Raw genomic sequence first — 18,593 nt, forward strand, 5'->3', positions numbered from 1 at the left:
CTGGAGACTGTGTCATGTAAGTAATGTAATAGTAAAAAGTTCTCGGGCGCTATCGCCTATGGAAATATGACCTGTCATTGTGAGACGTAACCACCTATCAAAGGGGTTTGTTGTGGACAGAACAATATATGGTGTTGGACAAAATAGAAACTGTCCTTGCTCAGGTCAACCTCAGATTACCTGAAGATCAATCTTGCAGACATGATATGAAAATAGATTTAAAACAGTATTGGAAATTTACAGCCAGCTCTAGAAGTAGCTGGGTTTGTGTTTTACAAGGTGTGTTTGAATTTATAGGGAGTGGTTAGCTGCTTCACATCCACCAAGACCTGTACCCAAATACGAAATGAACTGAATTCCAGAAGACAGGGAAATGTTTTGTTTTTTTAGTTTATATTAAAGATGAGACCAAGTTTGAACTTTTCCATAATAGGAAAACTTTTGCTGAAGTGAGATATTGAGAGTATTAAACCTGTGTCTGTACTCCTAACAGTACAGTATAGTGGAGGATCTGTAATGGTGTTAGAATTGTATTAGCAGTAACTTTTCATCACCACAATAAAAACATTTTTAGTTTCCGGTTACTCTCAGTCTTGGTGTTATCTTCTGAGAGGCCAGTTTGAGGGGACATAAATAATTGGTTGCTGGTGAAAAGCCAACCTTGTAAATAGGTCAAGTACAACCTGTAACACAAATGTATTGTGATTTTGTGAAACCAGTGTGGCAAAGGAGTGTTATGGTAGTATTATTCAGAGCAGTATTGTGCGGTCAGCGAAGGGACTTCTTGGCCAGTATTTAGCGATACAGCAAGATACTATAGCGAAGCACTTTATAAAACCTATCCATCTACATAGTATTGAAAAAAACTCCAATGTCTCATCAAAAGTAAGGAGTTCTTAGTATCCACTTCCGCCATCAGAGGTTTTCTGGGATGAACTTGAAGGGACAGGATGAAAAGTATGTCCAACAAATGTTTGGGAGACGTTCCATATCTACTACAGTCAGTAGTAAGCCAAATATTAAGGAGTTTATTGAATATTTAGCAGAATTCTCAGAGAATGTGAAGCAATTGTCTAGGCAGCAATGATTGAAGTTAATGTAAATGGAGCATCTTAGATAAATCATCATCATCATCATCATCACCATTTATATAGCGCCACTGATTCTGCAGCGCTGTACAGAGAACTCATTCACCTCAGTCCTGGCCCCATTGGAGCTTACAGTCTAAATTCCCTAACATACACACACACAGAGACTAGGGTCAATGTTGATAGCAGCCAATTAACCTACTAGTATGTTTTTGGAGTGTGGGCGGAAACCGGAGCACCCGGAGGAAACCCACGCAAACACGGGGAGAACATACAAACTCCACACAGATAAGGCCATGGTCGGGAATTGAACTCATAACCCCAGCGCTGTGATGCAGAAGTGCTAACCACTTAGCCACCGTTCAGCGATGTGTGGGTACCACAGATAGTAGATTCTGAAAAGCTTCTCATGGAAACCTTTCCATACTACTTATATTTTATGTTACTTTATTTTAATATTAGCAGCACTATAACTACTTACATTATAACTAGAAACCGTTGCTGACTGCTACTTCTTTAAGCCGAGGATGTAAGGTCACAGCCTTCCACTGAGTTCTCAGCGACTGACGTTCCACTCACTGCCTATAACGGTCTATGATTTGCTATGGCAACATAACACATTATAAGCTAGAACACAGGAACTCTGTGAAACTTTGCAGCCAGGACTTAGGAGCAGTGTAGAGCATTGTATAGCAGTTATATTGATTTACTGTTTATATATTCTCTGTACAGCATTGTGTGATATGATATTGGTGCTGTATTGTCATCAGCCTGTATGTATGTAGTACACTGATCTATCAGACTACCGCTAGCCTGTATACCTTCAAACGGTGATTGAAAACCCACCTGTTTATAAAAGTCTACCAGTCCTCCACTTAACCATTTCACCATGTATATACTTCACTCTCTTTCATCCTTCATCTCTCCCTCTTTTGCTTCTTGCCCTCAGATACCCTTACATTGGCTCACCCCCATGTGTTAATCCTTTGCCTTCCCCTTTCCCTTTAGATTGTAAGCTCTAGTGAGCTGGGCCCTTTTCCCTCCTGTTCTTATTACCTATAACTTTTGCTTACCAGCTACACTGTGCACCTTCTCCTTGGGCTCTCTGCCCATTGACCCCACTTCTTCATTGTCTCTGCACCTCTTTCAGTGGCTTTAAACCTGTTAGTAGCGCCCACACTAATGGGCACAGGATTCAGCCGGTGCTGAATATACCCCTTGCACCCCAGTAGCTGTGTTGAGAGTTGTAGTGTTATTTGTGTACTGTATTGTGTGGGTATACCATGTACTGCCTTATTTGCCCTCTGTATGGCGCTGTGGTCCTCATGTGTCACCCTATAAATAAAGGATTATAATAATCAGTCCCAACCCCATTGGAGTTTACAATTTAAACAGAATAAGGTCCAATTAACCTAATATTATAAGGAAGTAGTATAAAAAAGATGTGGGAATATAAAGTACATTTTAGATGGATTACCCCCTTAATCTGGCTTCATATATAGTTCAGAACAGACTGCAGTACCTCCCATAATAAAAGTACATGTTTGATGACTTTGCTGATTGAAACGTTTGCTGTCCTCACGGTGTCTTGATGATGTCAGTGTTGCAGGGTGAGTGCATTGAACAAGATCACTGTGTCATCACCAACAACTGTGGGGTTGTAGAACTGAGATCCGTCCCCGGAGCGCTCTGCACGGTTAATGGTCAGGAAGTCAAAGAAGTCTGTCGTTTATCACAAGGTGGGTCAGTAATTTGTGGTTTTTATATGTACTAAATTCCTTTCTTCAGATATGATGCAGGGATTGGTTATTTATTGTTTCTATGCTATGTGAGTATCACATTAGTCTACATTGCATTCCTGGAATTGTTATTTGTAGCTGAGTGATCACATGTAGCAATTGGACTCTATTGTGAACCTGCTCTAGGGGTGTGTGCGTGTGTATGTATATATATATATATATATATATATATATATATATATATATATATATATATAAAATGTGTGTATGTATGTGTATGTATATTCTTAGAGTGTGTGGAAAAAAAAACTCAGGGCTGAAATTTGGTATACTAAGATGTTTTTAATTTGTTAATTTAATTTGTTAATTGTTAAAAGTGTTTGTAAAGATTTTGAAAAAATATATATGTATTTCTTGAAGGAGAAGTGACAGAGTGGTTGGTGGTTGCCGGGGGTGACAGTGGGGAGTGGTTGGTGATTGCCGGGGGTGACAGAGTGAGAGGAGTGTGATACTCAGGACCGCTGAGAGAGATCCCTGTGTCTGGAGAGACATCTGGATAGATGTGGCGATAAAGATGAAGGATGAGGTGATGGAGAAAAATGATGAGGTGGTGACATGTGGACAAAACCACGTTAAAAAAGGGCGCTTGCGTCGGGAAGTAACGCTCTTCCCCTGAGGAGGCCTGGCCTAGCCCCAAATGCATGACAAGAACCTTTTTAACACCTTAAGTAGCTTGATTTGACTAGAATGCATGAGTATCATGCACGGGTTAACTTGTGTGTGTGTGTGTGTATGTGTATATATATATATATATATATGTATATATGTATGTGTGTGTGTATATATGTAATATCTACTGGAAGCTGCATTTCAATGATCTCAGAGATTGATGTCGTCATCACACAGTTGTGTCGTGATCAGTTCATTATCAGAAACCGTTATAAGGATAGATACTTAATGCACCGTTTCTTCTTAATCTCTGCATGTCTGAATGAAAATAAAAATGGAAGCAATTGAAAAAAATAACAATATTTCCTTTAAATGTTGTATTTGATGATAATGACACAAGGCTGTTGCTGTAGAGCTTACTGTCCAGGGCTCCCCCTACATTATCTCAGAATATGTAACTCAGAGCAGCGATTTGTACAGACATTCCTTATTAACCTCAGCTTACTGTGCACTCCAGGAATACTACTAGCCTAATTGCTGCCAAGTGTGACATCTATTGCCAAGTAAGTGGGAGGGAGAACATATTTAAAGAAAAAGCTATTTACCACATTTATTAAAGGGGCACTACCATTGCAATTTTGTATAACATAAATCTGTGGCTATACCTAGCTTTTATAGATGCATATAATATCTGTGTGGTGTGTGTATAAATATTTTTTTAAAAATTCCAGTTTTCTTGTTGGAATACTCTAGAAAATGATAGCTATAATCTGATTGGTTGCTAAGGGCAACACCACTACTTTTACATTTTAGGTTTGATAAATCTACACCTTCGTCTCATAAGCAGCTCCAGTTTCACTGCTGTGCATTACCAAGAGTTACTGTAGCTTGATTATTGCTATCTAGAAATAGATATGTCATAGATACTGCAATTTTCTTACCTCTGCCATTCCTACATTTATGAAAGAAAGAAAATCTAAATTTTGTAATATATTTAGTTAGCCGCTAAAAATAATGTATGCAAACATAGTTTTAATATTTTTATTGGCCACAGAATCAACTTTCATGAACATAAAGCAATGATGATTTAATGCAAAAGTATCAAAACTGAAATGTATTAAGTATAAGTAACTGGTTACATAACCTCACATGGAACAGCATTAAACAGTGCATGAAACCAGTGACTCACAGGCATATTGAAGGCTCACTCACACATGTATGCTTGGAATGTGAGTTAAAATGCATGAGAACTAACACGCTCTTTAGCGATACAATCTATTGTACTGTTAACGCATGAGAAATGGGGCATGCTACATTCTTAGATTTTAAACACCGCATTACCATGCAACACCACTGGCTTATTGGCTGTAATGTGTTTTTTTCATGGGTTGATTAATTTGTTAAAAGTACATAGGCAGTTTTATGGCTCATTCACACCTATCATGTTTTCCCCTCACGTATGTGCACAATTAGCCAGTGTTTATTTAGCCAGTGTTTATTTTTGTCTGTTTCCTTTTATCCAGTTAGTTTCTTTTCAAATCTATATTTTTGTAAGTATATTTAGCCAATAATTTAACAAGACTGTTTATACAAACAGGTTGTTCTGTGTAGAGTCCTAACATGAGTATTCCGTTACTTCATTGGTAGAAAAATGAAAAACAGTATACATTTGGGAAGGTTATTAATGCTGACTTTATTACTCAACCTGTCTATAAATAAAGTGGAACTTTTAGAAGAGGGAAATAAACTTACAGTATATCAGATACGTTAATATAGGTATAAAAACCAGTATTTAGTTATGTCGTCCCATCAATATTTATAACGTAAGAAACCTGTATCTATTGTAAAGGATGTCACATCCATATTCCGTGGATTTTATATGGGATAAGCACCTCCTATTACATGTCTACAAGCAGTTTTGAAACCATATAAAAGTGTGAGGTCACAGGAACCTTGAGGTGACACAGACTGGGACTTATATACCATATAGACATCCTGAAATTGACACTGACACACAGATAGACATTGATATTCACACATTACTCCCCTACAGCCGGTCAGCGTTGAAGATGTAAGTATTGTTCAAGGAGACAGGCGGTGGGAGGGAGGTATCACACTGCTATATGGGCATTCAGCAGGCTTTCATGTGTAATATAAAAATATTACAAGCTACCTTTAGAGTCCGGTGCCCTGTGTGAAAGTACTACACCTGCATTGCCTTGGTTGTTTCTAATGCCATTTTATTTACACTAGGCAAACTGTGGGTCTCCGAGGGCTCAATAATGCCAGTGGCTGGCAGGGTATGCAGGGACTTGTAGCTCCACAACAGTTGGAAAAACACAAGTTGCCCAACACTGTACTAAGTGGTACATAACGTGTATATATAATTAAAAGTATCATGGGCTATTATGCCTTGAAGTAGCACTACAGGCGACACAACTTCCTATATGCACCTGGAAGAAGCTGTGGACGGATTATAGCAATGTTTCTACACACTAATAAATATGAACACAATATACATTCTACACATACACTTTCTTTTCTTTTCCAGGAGACGTCGTCGTTTTAGGAAAGTTTCATAGATTTCGATTTAACCACCCAGCGGAGGCTGCTGTTCTTAGGCAAATGAGATCGGTGAGTTTGAGAAACTCTCTTTTGCATGAGAAATAACATTGCATCTAATATTTATGACAAGGTTTCTCTAAATGTGGCATATGTACCCAAAGAGGTACTTCAGACAAATGTAGGGGGTACTGCATTGAATTCTAAATAGCCATTTAGTATATTGGTTAAAAAAAGACATTCTGTACACAACTAAGGAGGGGTGTGTTTAAACATTTTAAAGGCTTGAGGTTTCATTATGGATATTTGCACACCGTAGTGGGTACTTTCAAATGAATTTACACACATCATGGGGTATTTAATTTCATAACATGGTACATGATAAAAAACAGTTTGAGAACCCCTGGGGGTAAATGTATCAAGCTGAGAGTTTTTCGGCGGGTTTGAAAAGTGGAGATGTTGCCTATAGCAACCAATCACATTCTAGCTGTCATTTTCTAGAATGTACTAAATAAATGATAGCTAGAATCTGATTGGTTTTTCAAACCCGCTGGAAAGCTCTCAGCTTGATACATTTACCCCCAGGTCTGTATCACTGTACTAGCTTTCTATGCATTTGTTATATATCAAAAGGTCACTAAAGATACTAGAGGCATCTTGTTATATTTACTCATTAAAAGTTCCCAGAATCTTACATAATCTCTTTATCTATTTGACTGTGATCTGTTATTCATTAAACTTGCTTTACCCCTTGTCAAACCTTTATTTAAATCATTTTACAGTGAAACTAACCTGGAAATGTCAGAGCAGCTGTGTCTACTAAAAAAAAAAAATCATTCAGGGACTGTTCACTGCACACTGTCATATTTCTATGAAAATCCATCACACATCCTTAGTCACTCACTTGGATCAATATTTAAACCAGCTTGAATCAATGAGTGCTAGAGGCATTAAGGGGCATATACAAAAGTTGTACCCCCCCAGTGTAAAGTAAATGTCCTTACTGCTTAAGAACTTGTTCTTGCCATTCCCTCAGATGCTGAAACGCTGATGTTAGTTGAACAATACTTTCAATGAACCACCTTATTCACCCTCCACTTTATACACCGAAGTACTGTTCTAGGTGTATTTGTATAAATGTAAAAAACAACAACAAACAAAAGTGACACGCAATACAGACAGTCCATGGTGTTGTCTCTCTCTCCTGATTAATTTAGGACGTAAACTGAGCAGTATTTAATTAATGAATATGGTGGGCCTAAGATGTTAGTAGCAGGAACCTTAATGGCCTTGTCAACTCTTTCTCCCATGTGCATGTCCCCTCAGATCTGCAATGACACAAAAGTGGGTGCAGAATAATTTTTCCAGGGGCAGTTCCTAAAACGGGGATGTTTGCATGCTTCCTGTGTATGTGCATAGCTGAGAACCTGGCACATCTGTGCACAAAGACAAGCTCTGCAAGACCCTATACAGGTTTGGCTAACCTGTGGCACTCCAGGTGTTGTGAAACTACAAGTCCCAGCATACCCTTCCAGCAATAAGCTGCTATATATTGGCAGAGCATGCTGGGGCTTGTAGTTTCACAACACCTGGAGTGCCACAGGTTAGCCAAGCCTGCACTATGGTTTCCACGTTTGTTAATAACATTTACTGATGGATACTGAGATACTTGCTGGAGACTACTGAACCCCATGTGTCCACTTCTTGTAACATTGAACGAGTTACTTGGTCTCCAGGGAAATCCTGCCTATGTGTACAGCATTGTGTGAAAGTATGTTCATTTATAAGAATCCTGCCCCATTTCACAGATATCCCCAATCAACAAATGCTGTTACCTGGTGTTATGATACCTGGGCTGGAGTGATTCTTTACCGCTGATGTCCGTTATTGTGATACCTCCTGCTATCATTAATTTGTCATTATGATTATACAGTATTGGTGATATTACTCTTTCTGATTAGGTCACTGAGAAACCCATTCTTATGGTATTGGGGATGTTATGTAGTATTATGTCATCAGTTATGTTGCTCTGTGTAATGATGTCATCCCCTGTGGTTATATGCTTTGTGATGTCATGGGGGCGATGATATTTTCCACTGTGCTGTCATATCACCCAGGGTATTAATTGTGTTACTATATCTTTGGTGAAGTCTCACATTGTGATTATGTGATTGGCGGTGTCTCCCAGTGTTATTCCACTTGCCGATTTGACCCGTTAAGTTGTTGTGTAAACTGGTGTGATGTCATCCAGTGTGGTATGTCTTTAGTGATCGTATTAACTACTCTTTGTCATTGACTGTAGTAGCCATGATTATGTCACCAAATATGTTGACGTTACCCACTATGATGTCATCAGTATTTTCACTGAGTGTGATTTATTGTGTGACACGTCCCGTGGTCACCGTCCATAATATAAGCTGGTGTTATGTTTTCTTTTCTGGTAATGGCATTGTAAGTATGACATCTTTGATGTCATCAGTGATGTCACGAGTGATAGACTTTGCAGTTATGTTTTTGGTGATGTCTCCTGCTGTGTTTGTTATCTCTGACATCACACATTATGATGTCATAGTTGTTGATAGAAGTGTTGATGCAATGTCTGTATTGCGATTGTGATGTTATCTGTTATATTTGGTGACTTCACTTATGTTATCTGGTATGATTGTGTCACCAGTGAAGTTTTTTATGATGTCATCAGTAATGTCTCCCACGCATTGTAATCATGATTTTACAGGGGATGTTACTTATTGTTATGTCATTGGTGAGTCTTCCATTGGCATGCCGACCATAAATTATCTGATGATGCCACCCATTTAGTTATTCTGATTAATGATGATGCCATTAGTTGTCACCTGATGTGATGACTTCATCAGCAATGTCGTTTAACTTTGTGATGTCAACAAGTGTTTTGAGAACTGTAATATTAACAGCCATTCATTGCAGTATCCTCTACTATGATGTTATCTATAATTATCCCCTTTATGAGGTTCCAATCCTTTATGGTATCATTTGTTATGTCATCCATTGCAAATTCAGCATTGATGTCACCAGTATTGCCATTCATTGATTTAATTTATGGTGACGTCACTAAATCGCTTATTATGATGTCACCCAGTGGATTAATTACATGAACGGCATCTATTGTGTCTTGTAAAGGGTTGGGTATGAAATTCCGACTGTCCCAATACCGACACTTATCCTACCGACGGGCTAAATGCCGGTATGTAAATGTTCCTGACATGCATAAAATACCGACGTGATTGCTGACAGTGAAAATGCTGACAGTCATAATGCGGACATTAAAATGACAATGCCAGCAGGTCCCGGCAGTAAACAGTGTAAAAAAAAAAGTGCCCCCCGCCCCCCCCCCCCAGTTACATTAACCCTAGCACTGCTAGTGCCCAGCAATCACTACGGTTAATGTGATTGGGGAGAGGGGGGCACGCTTTTTGTGTTTTACATTTATTTATTTTTAACACTATTTACTGCTGGCATTGCCCTTTTTAATGTTAGTATTGTGACTGTCTGCATTTTCACTGTCTGCGATAGCAAAGTCTGTATTTTATCCATGTCGGGGACATTTTACATATCGGCATTTTGGTGTCGGCAGGATAAGTGTCAGTATTTTGACCATCAGAGAAATGACAACCACTGCTTCTAAACATTATTTAAGGTGATTCATCTCACAAGCATGAATGTATGTATAGCCTGTATATGACCACTAACACTGGTTGTTATCCCTGTAGGACAGTCAGGCTTCCTTTGTAAGTGACTGTTCCCTGGACTGGCTGGACCTGTCTGCAGATTTCTCCTCTTCTTCTAATGGGAACTCTCTCACCTTAAATACGAGGTACATTGAGCATCTCCTACCAATAGACATATACAATGCTTGTTCTGATGACTTGCAAAACAAATATCATCTTCTGCTACAGCTCTCTCAAGATTCATAAAAATGCTAATTTGCGTACTTTAGTAATTGATTGAAAACATTGAACAATGTTTTTGTTACTGTGGTGCTTTTCCTGGATTTCATGCATTCTGGGTACATGATAACTGCATGATGCAAAAAAAGTCTGTGTGTTTGACATTGTTATGTTGCATTGCTCTGTTTCCAACCCTGCAGCAATTCTAATCCATTCACTCAACTAAATACAGTGCTGCTAAACACAATAATATGTGTTTTTATTGAGAACACTTGAACACCAAAGGCTTATGTATGAAGAAGTGCTTAGACTTTATAACATTTCTGATTCGAACCAAATGCTGCGCAGCACATAATTGTTTCTGTAAATTTGCTCAGAAAGCAATAATTCAACCAATGCTTAAGGACAGGGCTGTCTAGTTTCCAGTTGGTCAATATAGCTCTTTATGGTCCCATACCCACTGGTGGGTGTTTTTTGGTTTTCTCTCTTTTCTTTGTTTATTTTTAAAGTAGTATAAATATCATCGAAGGCGTTACCCACATACTAATGGCTACTTCCAGTAAGGTAACTCGCCATGTCACAAAGCACCCATCATCTCAAGGCCTATTGGAAGCACTGGCCCTGGGTAAAACCGTTCTAAGCACGTATTTCAGCACGTATCGCAACATAGATGCCACCTGATGCCCTCAGGGGCCTAAATTATGAGAAAATAGACACTGTGATTTAAAGATTTCTGCATCTTTTATGACAACATGAGAATAACATTCTGTTACATTACATGTGTTTAGGATGGTGGTATAGTTATGTGATTCTATAACTGCAGAATGCATTCCCTCTGCCGTTCTAAGTCCCAGTCTTACTGCTTTGTACCTGGACTGCTGTAGGAACAGAGAGCTGCATTATGCTGTAGAATAGACTGCACCAGCCTGGGCGGGCCTCAGGGACAGTGGGAGGAGCCTAGCTGTCAGTGTGAGGCTTGCAGAATGTTTGTATGGAGACATTTCCTCTACATAAGCATCTAAGGGTTTTGTTTCTTGCAAAGCTGAAAAGCAAATCTATGACATTTTGATTTCTCTCTCTCTGTGCAAACGTGGAGGTTGCCTAACACAGGACAAGGTAAGATGAATGTTTCTGCCTCTCCAGCCATTAAAATGCAGCATCATTCCCTAAAAAAGGCTGTTTGGAAAGTTTGCTGTGATGTTTTCTCCCCACGATCTGTTTCTCGGTAAATAAGGATTCAGTGCTGGTATCTGGTTAAGACTAGATTGCTAAAAATATGCTGATTTAAAAGCATATCTTAGTACTATAAATATTTTTCTGCTGAATCAAGACAAACTGAGGTACCCACTGTAAATATTTCTTAAAGCGTTTCTCTGGACTATGCATATTTTTGAGGTTCCAATCAATATTCTTTCTGTATTTATGTAGAAGTATAGGTTATACGCTTGTGAGCAGGGACCTCTTTGACTATTTCTTAATACCCAGTTTTGTTACCCATTGTAAAGTGCTGTAGTGTATATTGGTGCTGTATAAATTAACGTTAATAATAAATTGCATCTATTCTTCGTGTTCTGTATGTATTTATTGTCACTAACCTTAGGTGTACCTGTACTTTTTATTATGTGAGTTATGTCAATGTAAAGATAAGGCACTGTCCAATATAGTCTTTCCTTTAGTGCCAGAATAGCCCTGTTTATTTAGAATTAAGAAGTTGCTTACAGCACTCTGCCATATTTCTGTCCATCCCAAGTTGCTGACATGGGTGAATAAACCGTCCTTTCAGCTGTAATGTATGTTACCACATGATTCTCTGTACCCTTCTTTATCTATTCACATATAACTTTGTTCATACATTTTATGTATAGCACAATATAAACCTCTTTGATAGACATCAGCCTGGTAGGTCCCAGTCAGTAAAAGCAGAGTTTGTAAAACTGGTCTGCTGACCTTGCTGGCTGTCCAATGCTTATCTAGTGCGGCATAATTGTACACCACTAATATATCAACCTCCAGACTGCAGGGGAACCGCTTTAAGTCATCTGTAGACCTGCATTTCCATCCAGTTATCCTGTATTGATACCATATTACTGTGAAACCCAGCATCGTAATATCAAATAAAGCCCATTACAGCTTAGAGATATTTTAATATTTTTATTTATTTTTTTCATTTATTTTATACTGAAAAGGGTATAAAAAGGATGGTTAAGTATGCAGACATGAGATATTGTTTACATTTTTCTGAACAGTCGAATATACCTGGGAGCAGCCATATTGATTTCTCTGCCAAGCTATACTAGAATACTATTCATAGACTCCAGCAGAACAGTGCCCCCAGTGGTTAAATGGTAAAACTTGGGATAATACTTTGTAACATCTCTATCGCTATGTAACCAATGTTTTTTTTTTTTCTGTGTAATAACCCTATAACCCTAAAAATAAAACTTCTCTGTCATCCAATTGGGGGTCACTGGCGTATAGAGGCTTAATCCTGAAGTACATGCTATACATTTAACATTGTTAAATCATTTTTAAATAAAAACCTTATAAAATTTCCTTATTGTCCACTCCCATGCATTACGTGTAATTCATAACTCCCAATTTAGACAGAATAGTCCAATTTTGAGCGGACCATCCTGCGCATGACCTTTGTCCCAATGTCAGGACACTTGGGATATATGTCCTGCTAATGGGTGCCCCTATAGCACAGCACCTACCAGTTGCAGTTGCACACAGCATTGAAGGGGTGTTTTTAGCATATATATAATTATCTTTTATTAATAAGGCGCCACAAAGGGTCCGCAGTGCCGTACAGTGAGCATACAATAAAACAGTGTATGGCAAACCAGGACATTACAATAAAGACAAAAACAGTACACTACCATATAGTCAAAACTGTAAAATACGCAGCAAACGAATAATCGAGCTAGCAGCAATGCGGTGCTAGGCGGGCCATAGGCTCTCACTATGACTTGAGGAAAGACTCATGAGAGGTGGGGGACAAAATTGAGAACAAATTGTCACATTCTGTGCATGTACTCTGGAGAATGTGTGCGGCAAACAGGATCAGAGCCACTGGTTGAGTTGAGGAGGGTAGAGAGCAGTGTGCATAGGTAATGAAAGGAGGAGGACACAAAAGGACAGGACCCTTCTCCTGAGAGCTTACAATCTAGAAGGGAGAGGCAGACAAATTGGGGTGACACAGAAGGAATTGGACAGTATGAAGGGGGAAGTAGGAGTGTGTTAGGAGGAGAGCTTGGTAGGCTTTGATGAAGAAATGGGTTTGAGAACCTGTTTGAAGCCTTGGAGAGAAGTGGAGAGCCTGATTGGGAGAGAGGGAGTGAGTTCTAGAGGAGGGGAGCAGCACAGAAGAAGTCTTGGAGGCGGCAGTGGGGGAGGTAATGAGTGAGGAGTAGAGGTGACGGTTGGCAGAATGGAGACGGCGGGATAAAGTGTGGAGGTAGTTGAGGCTGGAGATGTTGGGGAAGCATTGAATGTGGACTTATAAGTGAGGGTAAGAAGTTTGAACTGGATTCTTTATCAGGAAGGAAACCAGTGTAGCTACTGACGGAGAGGGGTTGTAGAGTGGCGGGAAAGAAATGGAAGACTATCAGCAGTGTTGATGATGTATTGGAGTTGAGAAGCGGGAGGAAGGAATGCCAGACAGGAGAAGGTTACAGTAGTCCAGACGAGAGATGACAAGGGAGTGGATGTTGGTCTTCGTTGCATCCAGTGTTAGACAGGGTCTGATCCTGGAGTATGTTTGCTTTATATATAATTTCTGGCATTTTGTTTTCCTGGAATTTCATTATTTGATGGAAGGGTACAATGAAGTCCCACCAGTAAAAAATCTGTGCTTTCTCCTTGTGTTTTGTTTCATTGTGTTTAAAAATTGTATATTAATGCACCAGTGACTTTCATTCCCAATTCCCATTTGTACTACATGAATTGGTATTGAAAGCCTTAGTACATCTTCTTGGAAGCTCACTAATGTGAAATAATGCAGGGATAATAGCCAGAGTAAGCCTGCAAGCCCTTTTCTCTATTTGTCAGGAGTGGTCCGTGCTGACTCTGCTTCATTTATCCACGAGTCTCCTGCATTCACAGAGGAATACAAATCCTGTAGCACAATATCAGCAGACTGTACCAGTGTGTTTTGTTTGTTTGTTTTTATTGCATCAACTTCCATTCTTTATAAAACACTTAATTTCCTGGAGCACCCAATCTCATTGATAATATTCAAGGTCATTCATGTACCTGTTTCATTAAACATCATAGACATAATATTGCATTTGTCCCAGGTAGCCGTTATCATCAGGGCCTGATTAAGGGTCCTGGCCGCCCTAGGCTAATACAGCCGCAGCGCCCCCCCCCCCCCCCCTCCTCCTCCGAATATACAGGTGTATAGGAACACTCCTGAATATGAATGTTCAGGTGTATTCTCCAGCATTCAAATTTAGACAGATTGTGCCATTGTCTCTTACCTGTTCTTGCTCTTCTCTCTTGCAACTTTGTTATCCTCTCGTTGGCTTCTGGAAAGTTGGCGTCCTGTTTTGAAAATGCAAAAATGTATTATAATGCAAACCCTGAATGATTAGGCCCTTTAGTTAAAACAAAACACTCCATTATGGCCAGCTAAAAGTACCCCATTGGACAGGCATATATAAGCAATATCTGAATATTTGTTGTCAATCAAATACAAACCTCTACCAGCCCCATCTCACTAATATTTAGTATTCTAGTGATTGCTGAGACCACCCATGTGACCACCACACAATCATGAGATTCTGCCCCCCAAAGCTGCTGTATTTTTATGCAGGGCAGTTCCCCCCCCCTCCCTATAGATATGCAGGGCAGTTCCCCCCCCTCCCTATAGATATGCAGGGCAGTCCCCCCCCCCCCTCCCTATAGATATGCAGGGCAGTTCCCCCCCCCCCTCCCTATAGATATGCAGGGCAGTTCCCCCCCCCCCCCTCCCTATAGATATGCAGGGCAGTTCCCCCCCCCCCTCCCTATAGATATGCAGGGCAGTTCCCCCCCCCCCCCTCCCTATAGATATGCAGAGCAGTTCCCCCCCCCCTCCCTATAGATATGCAGGGCAGTTCCCCCCCTCCCTATAGATATGCAGGGCAGTCCCACCCCTCCCTATAGATATGCAGGGCAGTTCCCCCCCCCTCCCTATAGATATGCAGGGCAGTTCCCCCCTCCCTATAGATATGCAGGGCAGTTCTCCCCCCCTCCCTATAGATATGCAGGGCAGTTCCCCCCCTCCCTCCCTATAGATATGCAGGGCAGTTCCCCCCTTCAATTACCTGTAGTTGTGCCAGCGTCGCTCCTCTCCTCAGATCAGCAGATAGGAAGTGAAGACGTCCTGCTTCCTGTCTGCTGCACAGCAACAGGCAGCCTGGCGATTGGCTGTGTGTTGCTAACCACTGACCACCATTGCTTTTGAATGTCGAGCCCTCCACCCCCCCGCGGCGACCCCCCCCCTCCCCCACCCCGGAAAAAAAAATGAATGAAGAAAAAAAAAAAATAAAAAAAAAAAAATTGTTTTAAAATTTTTTTTTTTTTTTTTACAAAAAATACCCACAGGGCAGCGCCCCCCGGGACCCAGCGCCCCAGGCTGCAGCCTGGTCAGCCTAGTGGTTGATCAGGCCCTGGTTATCATCAATGTAAAGTTTGACAGAGAAACAATAAATTTGACTCGTGATTATGGTACCTTTTGAAGAATGGCCACAGCCTAAGGGTGAGAGGGTTTGGAAGAGCAGCACCAGTAGTCGGTGATTGCAATATGCTGATTGCAGTAAATTTGTTTTGTGTTTCCAAACAAACTCCTGCTAAAGAGAGTAGCACATTAATTCCACCTGATGAGGAGTGGTGTGTCTTCCTTTCCCTTAAGGCTATGCCCATATTGACAATAGGAAAACAATGATTAGTGAAGCATAGGTAACATGACCTCATTTCAGGGGAGTTCTGCGAAACATTCATTAACGTATTGCAAAGCTGCACTTCAGTTATAAAGCTTCCACGGGTGATAGTAAAGCATTTCCTAAATCAGAGCTTCTAGACTCAAATGAGTGTGTAGCTTAATGGTTGGTTGTGTTCACTGAATAACTTTATAGAAACTCAAGATCAGAGTTTCTTAACTCCAGTCCTCATGCACCCCCAACAGCTGATGTTTTCAGGATTTCTTTAACCATGCTCAGGTGACTTAGTCTACTTGGCTGGGTCAGTAATTATCCTGTCTGTTTCACAGACAGAGATCCTCAAAACATGAGCTGTTATGGCTGCGTGAGGACTGGAGTTGAGAAACACGGCTCTACATCTAATCCCTGTGTTGGCTACATGAGGACAAGTGACTTAGATAATAAATAACCATTTATACTATTATATATCACAGTATTTCAAATGTAACCAATGATAAATTGTTTAGCCCAGTTCTTCCTGATGTCAAAGGTTTGTATGTGGCCTTTGTCCCACCATGTTGGTGACTGCCCAGCATTATAGATGATGTAGTCTAACAACAACTGGGCAGTTAGAGTGAATTATCCCTGATTTATACTTGGTAAAGCTAATCTATTTATAAGTGTCTGTAAGTAATGTATAAACAATGAGTTGTGATGTCATTGCTTATAATCGATGAGCTCTGAAAATGTTCTGATAAAATCAATATTAATCAGAATTTCTGTTCTACTGAAAAGAGATGCCTAATTTGTAACCAGATCTCCTATATTGCTTTAATTATGGATGTCAATAGCAGTCAATGAGTTCATATATGATTCAGTGAGTTCAGATGATCGTCACTTCAAGGAGTAACTGTGAAATTAAGAACATACAGTATATTTTCTGCAGAATTACAAAATGGTTCACATGGGAGCTGTTTTGCATATTTTCATATTTTAATTTTTAAATATTATGATTCCAATTTGTGTGGACAGTTTTGGTGATCTCCTATTTTCATGGGAATGTTTGTAGAGATTGGTGGCACTCCTCATATGTGCCTTTTGCTATGGAGAGCTAGTTTGCGGACCAACAGGCCAGCATGAAGTTTAAAGCTGCATTACCACATACATGGCAGAACATTTAAGTTCACCACTGTAAAATGTCTGCAGGAAGGATGAGTGAGCAGGAAAGCCAATCAAAAGCCACAGCCTCCATGACTGCAGCTTCTGATTGGTCCTGCCACTCTCGCCACCTGCGAGGCATCACACAGCTCCGGTTTTCAACCACAGCGGTGAGACAAACAGCGGAGAAAACGACTGCACTCTAACTAGCGTTTCAGCCTACCTGGGAGTGCAACTTTAAGCCGCAACACAACCATTTGAAATGTAGCATCTCTTAGTACCTGAAGATACCCCTCCTTGTGGCATTTCACATTTATTTACCAGCCATTCTCACTGTTTACTGACACATCTCCTAATGCTCCTTTAATAGAAATACAGAGCCTCTGTCTGAGGAATACCAGCAAAGGCTGAAAGACCTGCAAGCCTCTTATCAACTGCAAGCGGATGAACAGCAGCAGTATGTGGAGGACTTGAAGAGGCAGATCCAGGCAGCACAAGTGAAGGGGGAAACGGAGCTGGAGAATGAACAATCTCTAATTAATCAGCAGATTCAAGAGAGTAAGTATTATATACGTTTTTCTAGTACGGATATAGTCCGTAGCACCACATGACAGCAAATTCCCTCCCTATTAATGAAAGCACTACGTCATTAAAATTATTCACAATACAGCTATTTCCTGGTAGTATAAATATTTCAATGAGTATTGCAGTGTCCAAATTAGGTCATCAAAAAAAATTACTATTGATATTATACTCGGACATCAGAATAAGAAAAGATGGCAGGATGAGTCTTTTGTCAAATATTCAGCAACTTTTACTAATCTACCTAAGCTTATGCCCAGGGTTGTGGAAACACGATAAAGACCTGGACATAGAGCGGCAGTCACACTTGCATGTCTATCAGCAAAAAAAAACAATTACCAGTTAAATACTGCTAGAATACATTTATTGCTTTAAGAAAAATGGTGTATGGGAAGTGGTGGAGATTTGGACCATGGAGCGATGGTGAATTGGGATGTGTAGCTGTAGCAAAAGGGTTCTAAATTTTGACCGAAACCCTGTTGGTAAATTCACATATTGGCGTCCTGTCACTTTAGTAACTGTTTATTTTTTTTTTCATCTTTTAATCATATCACATTAAGTTCAACTGAAAGTGGGCTATTGTTGGTAATGCAGGTAAAACCAGTGGTGGAAGTGGGAGTGTATACAGTGATATGCTATACTGCCTCTTCTCTTACTGCCTTCATTGTACCATCACATTTCATTCACTTACATTTTTCATACCTCCACTTCGAAATTTCCACTTCGACCACTGGTTAAAACTATAACGTAATCTTTCCTCCCCGCTTCCCTCTATAAGAGCTCGTTTACACAGACGATAGTTACGAGATTAATGTAATAGATATTGCTCTCATTGTTTCCTATATGCTCTGCTGCACAGTTAATTTTTTTTCATTGCTTTTTAGTGCAACAATTACTAACACAACAAAGAGAAATGTTTAGTTTTCCTTTTGCACAATTCATCTTAAAAGATTAATCCCATCAAATGGT

At 40.0% G+C, this 18,593-nt stretch overlaps 1 protein-coding gene across 1 annotated transcript in view; it reads left to right on the forward strand.

Moving 5' to 3' along the window:
* STARD9 (StAR related lipid transfer domain containing 9) overlaps window positions 1-18,593 on the forward strand; it is a 129,827-nt gene that overhangs the window by 76,142 nt on the left and 35,092 nt on the right. Inside the window, exons 18-21 of the mRNA XM_075193276.1 lie at window positions 2,690-2,827; window positions 6,048-6,130; window positions 9,805-9,908; window positions 17,413-17,600. Coding sequence (XP_075049377.1) covers window positions 2,690-2,827; window positions 6,048-6,130; window positions 9,805-9,908; window positions 17,413-17,600 — 513 coding nt within the window. The remainder of the gene's footprint in view (window positions 1-2,689; window positions 2,828-6,047; window positions 6,131-9,804; window positions 9,909-17,412; window positions 17,601-18,593) is intronic.

The sequence above is a fragment of the Mixophyes fleayi genome, chromosome 12, assembly GCF_038048845.1.
Source record: "Mixophyes fleayi isolate aMixFle1 chromosome 12, aMixFle1.hap1, whole genome shotgun sequence".
Taxonomy (NCBI): Eukaryota; Metazoa; Chordata; class Amphibia; order Anura; family Limnodynastidae; genus Mixophyes; species Mixophyes fleayi.